Source organism: Nicotiana sylvestris, chromosome 9 (assembly GCF_000393655.2).
Source record: "Nicotiana sylvestris chromosome 9, ASM39365v2, whole genome shotgun sequence".
Classification (NCBI taxonomy): Eukaryota; Viridiplantae; Streptophyta; class Magnoliopsida; order Solanales; family Solanaceae; genus Nicotiana; species Nicotiana sylvestris.
Genome location: NC_091065.1, coordinates 154,436,594 through 154,450,083, shown reverse-complemented (window position 1 = coordinate 154,450,083; position 13,490 = coordinate 154,436,594). Strand labels below are relative to the sequence as shown.

Sequence of the window (13,490 nt, the reverse complement as noted above, 5' to 3'; positions counted from 1 at the left end):
TTTAAATAGACTGAGTAGAATTTGGACTTAGAACACAGTTGATGCTGCAATACCTGTTGCAGGTCTCTGATCTCGCATTTGCGAGATCAGGCATCTCAATTGGGAATCTCACAGGTCCTGCATTTGCGAGGCCTTCATCGCATTTGCGAAGGAAAGTTGGGCCAGCAGTAATTGCATTTGAGAAGAGTTCTTCGCAATTACGAAGCAGGGGGAGGATTAGTGATCGCAAATGCGATCTTTTTGTCGCATTTGTGGAGGTCCCTGTTCGCAATTGCGAACATTACCTTCGCAATTGCGAAGGCAGCAAAAATGTGGAGGACTTCACAATTGCGATGGTTCTTCGCATTTGCGAGCTTCACAATTGCAAAGCTCAGGTCGCAAATGCGACATCTATAACTGATAACTTTGGACTTAGATGGGATTTTTCATTATTCTCCCATTTTTCAAAACCTAAACTTCAAGAGGCAATTTTCCAAAGGCTAGTTCTTCCCCAAATTATAGATAAATGATTCTTAACTCATTTCTTTCAATCTATTGTATCTTTTTATAAGATTTCATCCTAGAATCTAGGGGTTTTCATGGTGGAATTGGGTATTTTGGGTAGAACTTAGGGATTTCGAAATTTGGGGATTTAGACATCAAATTGAGGTCGGATTCCAAAATCGACTGTATATCCGGGCTCGGGGGTATATGGGTAATTGGGTTTTGGTCCGAAGTTCAGGTTTTGACCAAGTGGGCCCAAGCTCGATTTTTGACTTTTTGGGAAAAATATAGGGAAACCTATAATTATGCATTCTAATTGATTTCTTTAGCAATAATTGATGTTATTAAGTTAATTATGACTAGATACGTGTGGATTGGAGGTGTAATCGAGAGGTAAAGCTGTAATTGAGCTTTGAATTGCCCGTTGGATTGAGGTAAATGTTTGGTCTAACCTTGACTCGAGGGATTAGGGATCACTGACTTAATTGTTATGTGAAATTCCATGTGTGTGGCGTATAGGTGTGGTGACGAGTACATATGCGCCGCCAAATTATCTGTTTAGCCTGTTCCTTTCCTCGTTCCTAGTATATTGTTTTTCTGTCTTAACTGCTACTTGCTTATTGATGTTTACATATCTAATTGTTTCTTGTTAAATGTTGTTTTCTCTATTGAAGGTATTAATTGTTCCGTAGTTTCATTATATTACATTGTTGGTTTATTCGTGCTTCATAGAACACTTTGGTTGGTCTCGCTGTGTAGTATTAATTGATGAAGTTTCATAATTGTATAGATTTCCCGTTGTTTTGGTTTGAAGTATAAATGTTGTTGAGGGTTTCGAGCTAAATTGTGAAATACTTGTTCTTATTTTGTGATTAGTATGATATGGTGGGATTGGGTTGCACGCCGCAACAGGAGGAATAAGGGTGAAATGTAATTGTCTGGTGGGATCGGGTTGCGCGCTGCAACAAGGAGTAATAAGGGTGGACAGGTGGGATCAGGTTGCACGCCGCAACAGAAGGAATAAGGGTGATATATTGAGGAGTAATAAGGGTGGACTGGTGGGATCGGGTTGCACGCCGCTACAGGATGAATAAGGGTGATATATTGAGGAGTAATAAGGGTGGACTGGTAGGATCAGATTGCACGTCGCAACAAGGAGTAATAAGGGTGAATGTTCATATTGTTACTTGTTATATGGTGGTATCGGGATGTGCGCCACATTATTTTGTTGATTATGTATTCTTTCTCTGTTGTGATTTTATTCCGTAGCATTGCAACTTTCTTAGGGATTGGTTATAGCTGAGTACTGGCAAAATATCTGGGTTTTGTATTTACTTTGCTGCAAGTTACTATTTCAAGTCGTTCTGTATTTCCCTTTTGTTTTATTATATATTGTTGCGGGTTATATTGTATAAGCCCCGCCTTAGCTTCATCACTACCTCGCTGAGGTTAGGCTCGGCACTTACCAATACATGGGATTGGTTGTACTGATATTGCACTTTATATTTTCTATGCAGATTTTGGAGCTGGTTGTGGCTGATTGAGAGATCGGGTGCATGCACTCATCAAGAGACCTAAGGTAGTCCTGCAAAACCCCGCAGGCCCTGGCATCCCCTTCCTATGTTCTACTTTTCTGTTTTATTTTCTTTCGAGACAGATGTACTTTTTTTTTCAGATCAGTATTTGAAGTAATTCATAGAACGTTCTTGGGTTGTGACACCAGTTTCTGAGTGGTAACAGTTTTGGAGTTGTTAATAGTGTATAAATAATCAGTTAAACATGTACTTCCGCTTTTATTTCTATTTGAATTAGCTTTTGCTAATCTTAACTATGCAAATGTAAAGGGAAAAGGTGATTATAACTCTAACGTTGGCCTAGCGAGTGCGATGTTAGGCGCCATCACGATCCCGACGGTGGGATATCCAGGTCGTGACAGTTCTGCAGTCGCATAATAGACAACATAAACGCCATGTTCTGTAACAATTATTCTTCCAACTCCCCAACGTACTGTACAACTAAAAAAGTCAGTACTGCGGCGAGCTTGTCTACAATCTTCAAATATGATAGCCTACCTCGGCACTATGAAACCCCGAATTTTAGGTAAATTTTACGGGGCCTTACATGAAGTTTTTCAAATTTAGCTAAACTTTAAATATATTTATTTTTTTTTAAAAAAAAACTTAATTTGATTTAAGTAGAGGTGCTCAAAGCGTAACAATTTCATGGATTGCCCTATTTGGTCACCCCCATTTAACTTGTACCTATTTTTAATAAATGTTTTACTGATACCCAGTTTTTGGGTAACTTCATGTACAAACACTTTTCTGTTCTTCTTCGTTGCTGCTTTCTTCTTCTTTGTATTCATGTCCTATGTATTCTGGAGCTTTGTTGCTGCTTTCTTCTTCTATGTACTCATGTCTCATATATCCAAGAGCCTTTTGGTTTCTTCTTCTTAGTTGCAAAACACGATTGTACGTTGTGCTTAGGAGGTTTTCTTCTTAGTTGCAAAATAAGTTTGTTAGATTTTATTGTTGTTTTGACAACTTGATAATTGAGGTTTTTTCTTTATGATATTTGAAAATTCAGTTTCAAGTTTAAGCTCATTTGAAGTAGATTTGGGCGTTGAATCTTGTGTTGGATTGTTAAAATTCGAAAAACAAGTTTATGTTTTAGAACTTAAGATTCGAAATTTGAAGTTGCATTGAATGGATTGGACTACTTAAGATTTAAATTTTTTGAAGTTGCATTTGAAAAATAGAAGAACTTAAAATTTGATATCTGAAATTGCATTGAAGAAATTGAACTACTTAAGATTCGAATTTTTGAAGTTGCATTTGAAAGAAGAAGAATTTAAGCTTTGATTTTTGAAGTTGCACTGAAGTAATAGAACTAATTTCAGATTTGTTAAGTAAATTTTGTAAGTTTTTGTGTAATGTAAGTATAACTTCAACGGCGGCCCAAAAATGAATATCTATGCAAATGCCCCGCTCAAAGGGGCTAGGCGATATCATTTGTACAGAGAAGTTTCAACACAAACCTAGCCCACGACGTTCGAATATATTGGATCCAAACCATTCTTTTATGCAACACTAGGTCCTATATTTCTGTGTGTTGCGTGTATTCAGCACTTGTATTAGGTTCTACAAGTGTGTGTTAATCAACTCCATATTTGCAAGTGATGCTTCAATAGTGTACTCTTTTAGAATGTCAAGGTTTGAACTTAGATCATTTCTATAAATTAAATAGAATATTCTGTTATGTACGTTTAAATCTATGAACTTCAATATTCCCTGGAATGTAATCTGCCGTAGACGAAAAGAATTTTCACATCTAATTCTTCCTTTCTTTGCTTTCCCATTCAGCAAAAGATAACCCCACCATTTTCAGCTCATCCCTTCCTTCATTAACTCAAGTCCTTTAGGTATCTTGCTTACCACTACCCTCATCATACTCATCTTCACTTGCAATCCAACTCATTCTTGCTCTTAAACTTCGACACGCTAAATATTTATCCGCACTTAGTGTTTATACCAATTAAAAAATTAATGTTAGCAGTTACAAATTGAACATGTACATCTCATTTAATAATTGATAAAATGATACATGATGTATCTTGTATTTATTTGTTTGGTATAAAAATGTACATATAATTTTTTTCCGAATATGGCATCAACGCCAAATCCAGAGAGAACTCAGTAACTTTTGTCAAAATATTATATATGTATTAAAAAAATTCACTAAATACCTATAACTTTGACCAGAATATTATATTCATTTGAGATTGTTTAGAAGATTAATTATAAATTTTAAATTCCGGATCCGCCTCCAAGTGAATACTAAAAGTAGCCGACCTTTCTCTTTTTAAACACCTCTCTAAGCAATATCCTACTTGTTATTTTGTAATTCCATTCTCTCTCCCTCTTCTATCTCTATCTCTCGTGGGGTTTCTATATACACACACTAAAGTGACTCCATAACAGAATTCTCTCTCTTTCTATACGGCTAAGTCACGTCATTACCTTAATGTGACACCATCAAGAATTTGTTTTTTGCTTCCTTTGCTATCAATTTGCAAACTAATTCACTCTTTGGTCTCTCTAACGTGCAGCCAAACTTGACAGGTAAACACACACTTAGTGCAATTAATCTTGTTTTTGTTCAAGATTGCGCGGACAAATTTACCTATCATGGTGTTAAAAAAGATCACAAAACGAGTCAAAACAATTGTCACAACACCTTTCAAGAAACATTCCAAACACTATAAACCTCCTCTACAACCAGAACCGCCACCAAAATCCCCTGAAATGTCTCAACCACAACCCCAAATTAGGCCAATGTCACAACCTTTTCTTTTTCCAACAGTAAAATCCACTGTCCTTCCTGAACCATCAACATATTTTGCTCATCATCTCTTATCAACCCCTTTGCCCACAAATTCTTTCTTTCAAAACTTTGTGCTAAAAAATGGTGATCAACCTGAATATATTCAACCATATCTTATAAAATCATCAAATTCATCTCTCACTCTTTGTTACCCATCTCAGTTCCATAATCCTGCTTTTGTTTACCAAATATTCAATGCTGATATCACTATTGGTACATTGAATAATCCTAATCCAAATGCACCCCATGTTATTTCATCATTTAGTGATCTTAGTGTCACATTGGATCTTCCATCAAGTAACCTTAGGTTCTTTCTTGTCAGGGGATGTCCCTTTGTTACTTGTAATGTCATTGGTAATGTTGCACTTAGAATTTCAACGATTCACGCGATTCTTGAATGTTCTTGGAATGCTACTCTTACCAAATATACTATTAAGCTCAACAATGGCCAAACTTGGCTTTTGTACGCGTCTTCGCCTATCAATTTGAGCAATAATGATGTGAATAATATCACTTCTAGTGAGTTTTCGGGGATAATAAGGATTGTTCTTTTGCCAAATTCTGAAAACCCGCTGTATGAATCAGTTCTTGATCGGTTCAGTTCTTGTTATCCTAAATTTGGTAATGCTGTTTTCAGTCAGCCATTTAGCTTGGAGTATAAGTGGGAAAAGACTGGCTGGGGAGACTTGTTGATGCTAGCTCATCCCCTTCATCTCCAGCTGCTTTCGAATCGTTCAGTAATTATCTTGGAGGATTTTAAGTACAATAGTATTGATGGTGAGCTTGTTGGTGTTGTTGGAGATACATGGTTGTTGAAGAGTGATCCAATTTCTGTAACATGGCATTCAATTAAAGGTGTAAAAGAGGAGTCTTGTTCTGAAATAATTGATGCTTTGAATAAAGATGTCGCGGACTTGAACTCAACGTTAATCTCAACATCATCATCTTACTTTTATGGAAAGTTAATTGCAAGAGCTGCAAGGTTAGTATTGATAGCTGAAGAAGTTTGTTACCATGATGTTATCCCAACGATCCGCAAATTCTTGAAGGATACAATTGAACCTTGGTTAGATGGGACTTTTGAAGCAAATGGTTTCGTTTATGATCCAAAATGGGGAGGTATCGTAACTAAACAAGGTTCATTTGATTCTGGTGCTGATTTTGGCTTTGGAATTTACAGTGATCATCATTACCACATTGGTTGCTTCCTTTACGCTATAGCAGTACTTGCCAAGATAGATCCAATGTGGGGGAGAAAGTATAGGCCACAAGCTTATTCACTTATGGCGGATTTTATGAACTTAAGCAGGCGAGAAAATTCACATTATACGCGGTTAAGGTGCTTTGATTTGTGGAAATTGCATTCTTGGGCAGGAGGATTAACCGAGTTTGCAGATGGAAGGAATCAAGAGAGCACAAGTGAAGCGATAAATGCATACTATTCAGCAGCTTTAATGGGATTGGCTTATGGTGATACTCATCTTGTTGCTATTGGATCAACTCTTTTAGCTATGGAGATTCATTCAGCACAAACTTGGTGGCATGTGAAAGAGGAAAGCAATTTGTATGCAGAAGAATTCGTGAAAAATAACCGCGTGGTTGGTGTTTTATGGTCTACCAAAAGGGACAGTGGCCTTTGGTTTGCTCCAGCTGAATGGAAAGAATGTAGGCTTGGAATTCAGGTTTTACCTATATTGCCTATTACTGAAGTTCTATTTTCCGATGTTCGGTTTGTGAGAGAGTTGGTTCAATGGACAATGCCAGCTCTTGCAAGAAGTGGTGTTGGAGAAGGATGGAAAGGTTTTGTGTATGCTTTAGAAGGAATGTATGATAAAACAAGTGCTTTGGACAAAACTAAGAGATTAACTGGTTTTGATGATGGAAATTCACTTACAAATCTTCTGTGGTGGATTCATACAAGAGATGATGAAGCTGAGAAGGGTGATAGAGGGAACAACTTCTGCTGGTTTCGTCATTACTCTCATTGAATTTATGGTAATGTAACATTCAGTGAATAAAACAATTGTCTTTGTTACAACAAAAGATTGATGTACTAGTTTGGTAATATGGTACTTTTCATTTGTGTTGTCTGTATATAAACTACAGATTTATGCTCTTAATATGGATGTTGTAATACTTATACAAATTGTCTGTAAATAAATGATCAAGCTTGGATTTTACTACTATTTTCAGACCACTGTAAAATTAAAGGTTCTTTCTTCACTAAGCCTATCCTGCAAACAGTTTTCATGACCATGTGGCTTTATGAATGAAACTGGTCCTTTATTTATGAAGGGCAGCATTGAAGTAGCAATTTATATAAGAGAATTGCTGCTAACTCAAATTCAATGTTGCACCTAACTAGTGGACCACCAGAAGATCATAATCAGGTAACTTTGTTTCTGAACCTCGACGTTTTTCAGGTGGCAGACTCAAATTATAAAAGTAAGACCTTTTGTAGTTTTTTGAGTAATATAACTTTGAAAAAGAAAGAATTAGATACTCTTAAGTGTCCAACAAAATGTCAACAGCACAGGATGTAAAAACAATGGAACTTTTCACTTACAGAAAAAACAACTGTACCATCCAACAATTCTTACAACAAACAGATGGCTAGGGAAGCATACAACATTAAATCTTTACTATCCGAGGACTGATGGTTGATGTCAATTGTATAACACAAGCTGCACTATATGAAAAGATACAACAACAACAATAATAACCCAGTATAATCCCACTAGTGGGGTCTGGGTAGAGAAGTGTGTACGCAGACCTTACCCCTAACCTGAGGTAGAGAGGCTGTTTCCGATAGACCCTCGGCATCCTTCTCTCCAAGAACTCTCCACCTTGCTCTTGGGGTGGAAGTGGAGGGTGCTTACCATCAGAGCAACCCCCTATTGTCACTATATGAAAAGATAAAACAAAAGAATAAGCTTCCAGAAAGCAAATTATTTATACCTTGTTTGGATTGAAGTTCAAGAAAAACACAAAAGTTATTAACTACCTTGCAAATTCTGCAGCTTATGGCAGCTACCCTTGTTTATTGTAAACTGCAAATCACTTCCAACAACCATACATATTAAACGGATTTTCCTAAAACTGAGGGATGATTTGGGGGAAATTACTGAAACATGATGCTTTTAATAAAAAAGGAAGATTCAAGTAAAACTAACTAGACTAGAAGATATTGTCAGTTGAACATGGGAGAAAAGATCAAAGGTGTTCATTATGATAATGTGAAGAAGGTATATGAAACTCTATAATGTCAATTCATGTGAATATGATATAAGATGGTTGTATGTGCAAGTGTACTGTGTACCTGTGCAAACTAGCAATTAGTGATTCTTCAAACATTTCCACTGAAAACCTGTTGTGCCATAGTGCCAATGAATGATTGCTCCTCAATCTGTGCTTTAAAAAGGTTTGATGCGCTACCCAGTCCATGTTTAATAGTGTCAACCATTTTAGGACACTCCATAACAACAAATTCTTCTAACGATGGTAGATCCATTGTGAATGCCTCTGTACAAAGCCGTTCCACATTTTTAGATTCTGTAATTCTCAGGCTTTTCAGCTCGCGGAGCACAATCATTGTGTCTTTCCTTTCTCTTTTTTCATTGCTTATGAGTTCAACCAGATTTGGCATCTCATTTACCTTTAACTCTTCTAGTTTGCCAAGACTTGGAGCTGTCATAACAGAAAATATATTTCTCATTTTGTTGCATCTTTCTACATGAACAGCTCTGAGGTTGGGAAATAAAACATGTCGATTTTGAATATTTGCTGACACCCCTTCTGGTGCTTCTCCAATGATTCTTTCCAATATGGCACACCCCACAATTCTGAGATTATCCTATCCAGTTGACAAAGATTTTGAGCAGCAAAGGATGGGAATATATATCTCAAGCTATTACAATAACTAATCTCATCAAACGTTGTCAGGTAAAGAAGATGAAATATTGTTGTTAACGTGTTACACGAATTCACATGAACTTCTTCTATACTTGATAGCCTCTTGAGCAAAGACATCATAACTAGTGTAGACAAAGATCAACCTTTAGGATCCGCAAATTCTTGAAGGAACCTTCTTTAAATGAAGAAAGTGAACGTAGCTTGTTGAGATTCGTAAGCTGTAATTTCTCCAAAGCTCCTAAAATTACAGGTGCATCGCTATGAAGAACCTCATCGACGAGATAGGTAATGTCGTCAATTGGCAGTTATTTTAAGAGTTCTCAAGTGATTCAAACCCCCTTTGACCTCAAAGATACTTTTCAGTATTTCCTTGCATGCACAGAACACTGTCAATTCCTCTGTGAATTGAAGCATATCTTTCATCCCATTTGGTATACCAGTCTTTATTTCTCTAAGATAGAATGCCCTTGAGTTTGGATAACATATAGCTGATCTGTAACCTACAGTTATCTCAAACTTCTGTATGTTAGGAAGATCAAAGTTCTCAGGGAAAGCTAGAAGGGTGGATGCTTTACAAAACCCTCCTTCCCAACATCAAGCAACAAACAGGATGCTTTAAGTTGGCTAAATCTTAAGCACACTCTGGCTCAAGCTTCTTCAATTTTGTCCACATCTGAGAACAGCCCTTTGCCTATCCCGTCTCTGGTCAAGTCTTCAACACTTATTTCACCATCTTCTGGGTACAAACAACACATCAGAAAGCACAACCTGATTTCCTCATTTTCCAAAAAATTGTAGCTCAACTTCAGACAGGAGAAAATGGTCCTTTTTGCATAAGTGGTGCTAAAGGGCTGGGACTTCTTAAGCAGTTATAGTGCTGCTCTCCACTCCACTAGGCTTTTTCCTCGTTATGCACTTCCAACAGTCACAAGTGCCAATGGCAGACCTTGACATTCTTTAACAAAATTCATGACCATGCCATCCAATTCCATAGGAAGGTAAGAAGTGTTTGTGCAAGCATTTTTCCTCAATAAGTGCGACGATTCTTCTTCTGATAAGAGTCTCAATGGTATTCCTTTGGTCCCCATAGCAGTACATAGATCCTTTTGTCGCGTGGTAAGCATAATCCTGCAGGCCTTGTGCCACCGTGAGGGATCCCTGTCTTTGCGAAGTCAATGTATGACCAAACATCATCCAGTATGAGAAGTAGTTTCTCCTTGGACAGTTCTGTATAAAGTCTATATGCTCTTCCTGGTTTACTTTCCTCCTGCAGACTAAGACCTAACATATTATATCCCGCCCAGGAATAATATCCACTTTAATAACAATAATACAAGAGAGAAACAACAACACCAAATCTTTTAACGAGATAAAATACAATACCCGAGCCGAACAATATAATATCACTATAATATTACAACTTCAAAAGAAATAACCCTCTTTATTTTAAATACCATACTATGATATTACTCTCATTCTCTATTTATCTCACGGGCTACAATACGTGGATTACTCTCTCTACACTCTATTGCGTTCACTTTATTTGGTGTGTTTTGAAATGAAACTGAATGGCCCTATTTATAAGGAAAGAAGCCGTCCAATTCTGCCAACCAAATTCATTCGTTGCAATTTGCAAACATCTTGTTACCGTCCATTTCAACTTGTTGCAACTTTTGTTTTGCTTTTTCTTTTATTTATTTTTATTTAAATGGGTCCCACAAAATCTCTCCCTTAATTTTGATTTTTTCTCTTCATTGCAAGACAGGATCTTAACTGAAAATCTTCAAACTTGAGAGGCTTTGTGAAGATATCTGCAATTTGATCATAAGACTTTACATATTTGAGCTCGACTTCCTTCTTGACAATGCATTCTCTGATGAAGTGATACCTTGTGTCTATATGCTTGCTTCGATCATGATACACCGGATTCTTCGCGAGTGCTTGTGCATATTTGTTGTCAATATAAATCTCGGTAGCTTCAATTTGTGGCAAATTAAGCTCCTTCAATAATCTTCTCAACCAAATAGCATGACACGTACAAGATATTGCTGCTACATATTCAGCTTCATAAGTCAAGAGAGTAACAATTGATTGTTTCTTTGAACTCCAAGAAATAACAGAATCACCCAAGAAGAACACAAATCCAGTTGTGCTTTTTCTATCATCAATATCTCCCACATAATCACTATCACCAAATCCCATAAGGTTGAAATCACTAGAAGAAGAGTAAAATAGCCCAAAGTCAATTTTACCTCTTAGGTAATGAAGAATTCTTCTAGCGACTTTCAAATAAGTGGAGGTAGGAGCTTCCATGAAGCTACTTACTACTCCAACTGCAAAGAGTATATTTGTCCTGGTACAAGTCAAGTACCTCAAACTTCCCGCAAGACTTTTAAGAAATATGAGATTCACTTTTTCTCCTTCATCAAACTTGGACAATTTTGTCCCACTCTACATCGGTGTGTTCACGGGATTGCAATCGAGCATGTTGAACTTCTTCAATATCTCTTTTGTATAGCTTTCTTGAGAGATAAACATTTCATCCTCCATCTGCTTCACTTCTAGGCCCAAGTAGTTTGACATGATTCTACGTCCGTCATCTCAAACTCACGGGACATATCTTTCTTAAAAGCTTCAAACAAACTTGGGTTATTACCCGTTTCTTGTTGTAAGTGAACGCAACGAAAAGACCAGTAAATAACGAATAGTGAAACAATTCATATATTGACATTTCGTGCTCATTTCCAAATTTCTGCTTTGTTATTCCCATCATCCGGTAACCACAAAATGATCCACAGATAAAGGTGGCAGGATTCGAACCTATGGTCGGCCTGCCCCTAACCTGCTGGGTTGGGTGGCCGGGTTAGCACCTTCGTCGCCTTTGTACCCGAAACAGATGCACTACGCTACCCAGTGCCTAACCTTGTCTCCCCTACTTCTCTTATGGTTGTGCCATTACCAATCGCGGGTAACACCCAGTCAGGGGTCGTGGACAAAGAGGAGAAAAATGTTGTGGCTACAAACAAGAAACTAATGGACAAAGGTATGACAAATAAAACATTGAGTGTTATAATTGTCATAAATTTAGCCATTACCCTTGGAAATGTCGTAGCAATGTTGAAGATAAAGCTAACCTTGTTGACAACAAGAAAGAAGAAGATAAGTCAACATTGTTGATGACACTTAAGGAAGAAGACAAGGATGATTGTAGCTCATGGTATTTGGACAATAGAGCAAGCAATCATATGTGTGGATGCAAAAAAAAGTTTGTGGAGATCAATAAAATGGTGAGAGGTAATATGTCCTTTGGAGATACCTCAAAGATTCAAATCGAAGGGATATGTACGATTCTGATCTCATGTAAAAAAGGTGGCCATAAGTTAATTCAAGATATTTATTATGTGCCAAAATTAAAAAGTAATATTCTAAGTTTGGGCCAACTTCTTGAAAATGGATATGATATCCACATGAAATATATGCATTTTTGGATTAGAGATTCAAGTGGAATTCTAATTGCAAAAGTGGATATGGCAAAGAATAGATTATTTTCTCTGAATCTTAAGACAATTGATGCAAAGTGTTTGAAGGCTAATGTGCAAGATGAATCATGGTGTTGGCACATGCGATTTGGACACTTGAATTTTGATGCGCTCAAATCAATGGGAGAAAAGAACATGGTGCATAGGATACTATCAATCAAACATCCCAATCAATTGTGTGAAGCTTGTCTTCTTGAAAAACATGCAAGGAGAAGCTTTCCAAAGGAGGCCATGTCAAGATCAACCAAGCCGCTCCAGCTTGTTCACACTGATATGTGTGGACCAATCAATCCACCTTTCTTTGGTAAAAGTAACTATTTTCTGCTTTTCATTGATGAATTTAGCAGAAAGACTTGGGTTTATTTCTTGAACCAAAAATCTGAAGCTTTTGCTGCTTTTAAAGATTTTGAAGTACTTGTAAAAAAGAAAGTGGCTATGAAATAAAAGCTTTAAGGTCCGATAGAGGAGGCGAATTCACTTCAAAAGAATTTAATGACTTTTCACCCCAACAAAATGGAGTTGCAGAAAGAAAGGATCAAACTATTCTTAATATAGCTAGATGTATGTTGAAATCTAAAAGTATGCCTAAGGAATTTTGGGCCGAAGCTATTTCTTGTACGGTTTATTTGAACAACAGGTCTCCAACAAGAAATGTTAGAGATCAAACCCCTCAGGAAGCATGGAGTAGGAGAAAGCCAAGTGTTAAACATTTGAGAATCTTTGAGAGCATAACCTATGATCATGTGCCACGGCAAGAGAGAGCGAAGATTGACGATCGAAGTGTCAAGCATGTATTTGTTGGCTATGATATGAGTTCAAAAGGCTACAAGCTATACAACCCAAGCAACGCCAAGATGGTGGTAATTCGTGATGTGAATTTAATGAAGAATTGGCATGGAATTGGGAGGCTCAAGAAGAAACTTCATATGATTTTCTTTCATATTTTGGTGATGAAGAAGAACCAGAGACCGTGGAACCTATGCAAGATTCTACTCCACCTCCTTTACCAATTAATGTTGCATCTCCTTCTTCTCAAGAAAATTCAAATGAACACCCGCAAAGGACGAGAAGTATTCAAGAGTTCTATGATGGCATAGAATAAGTTACTAATTTTGATTTTTTATGTTATTTCTTTGCTGATAGTAAACCAATGAACTTTGATGAAGCTGTTTC

The 13,490-nt window shown here is 37.1% G+C and overlaps 1 protein-coding gene across 1 annotated transcript; it reads left to right on the top strand.

Annotated features, from left to right (window-relative positions):
- Positions 1-4,354: 4,354 nt before the first annotated feature.
- LOC104224630 (glucan endo-1,3-beta-D-glucosidase-like) lies at positions 4,355-7,052 on the top strand. Its single transcript, XM_009776311.2, has one exon. The coding sequence runs from the start codon at positions 4,671-4,673 to the stop codon at positions 6,852-6,854; it is 2,184 nt and encodes a 727-aa protein (XP_009774613.1). The 5' UTR covers positions 4,355-4,670; the 3' UTR covers positions 6,855-7,052.
- Positions 7,053-13,490: the final 6,438 nt, after the last annotated feature.

Bases quoted from the DNA above. Each gene is read 5' to 3' on its own strand.
- LOC104224630 (XM_009776311.2), top strand. From the start codon at position 4,671: ATGGTGTTAAAAAAGATCACAAAACGAGTCAAAACAATTGTCACAACA.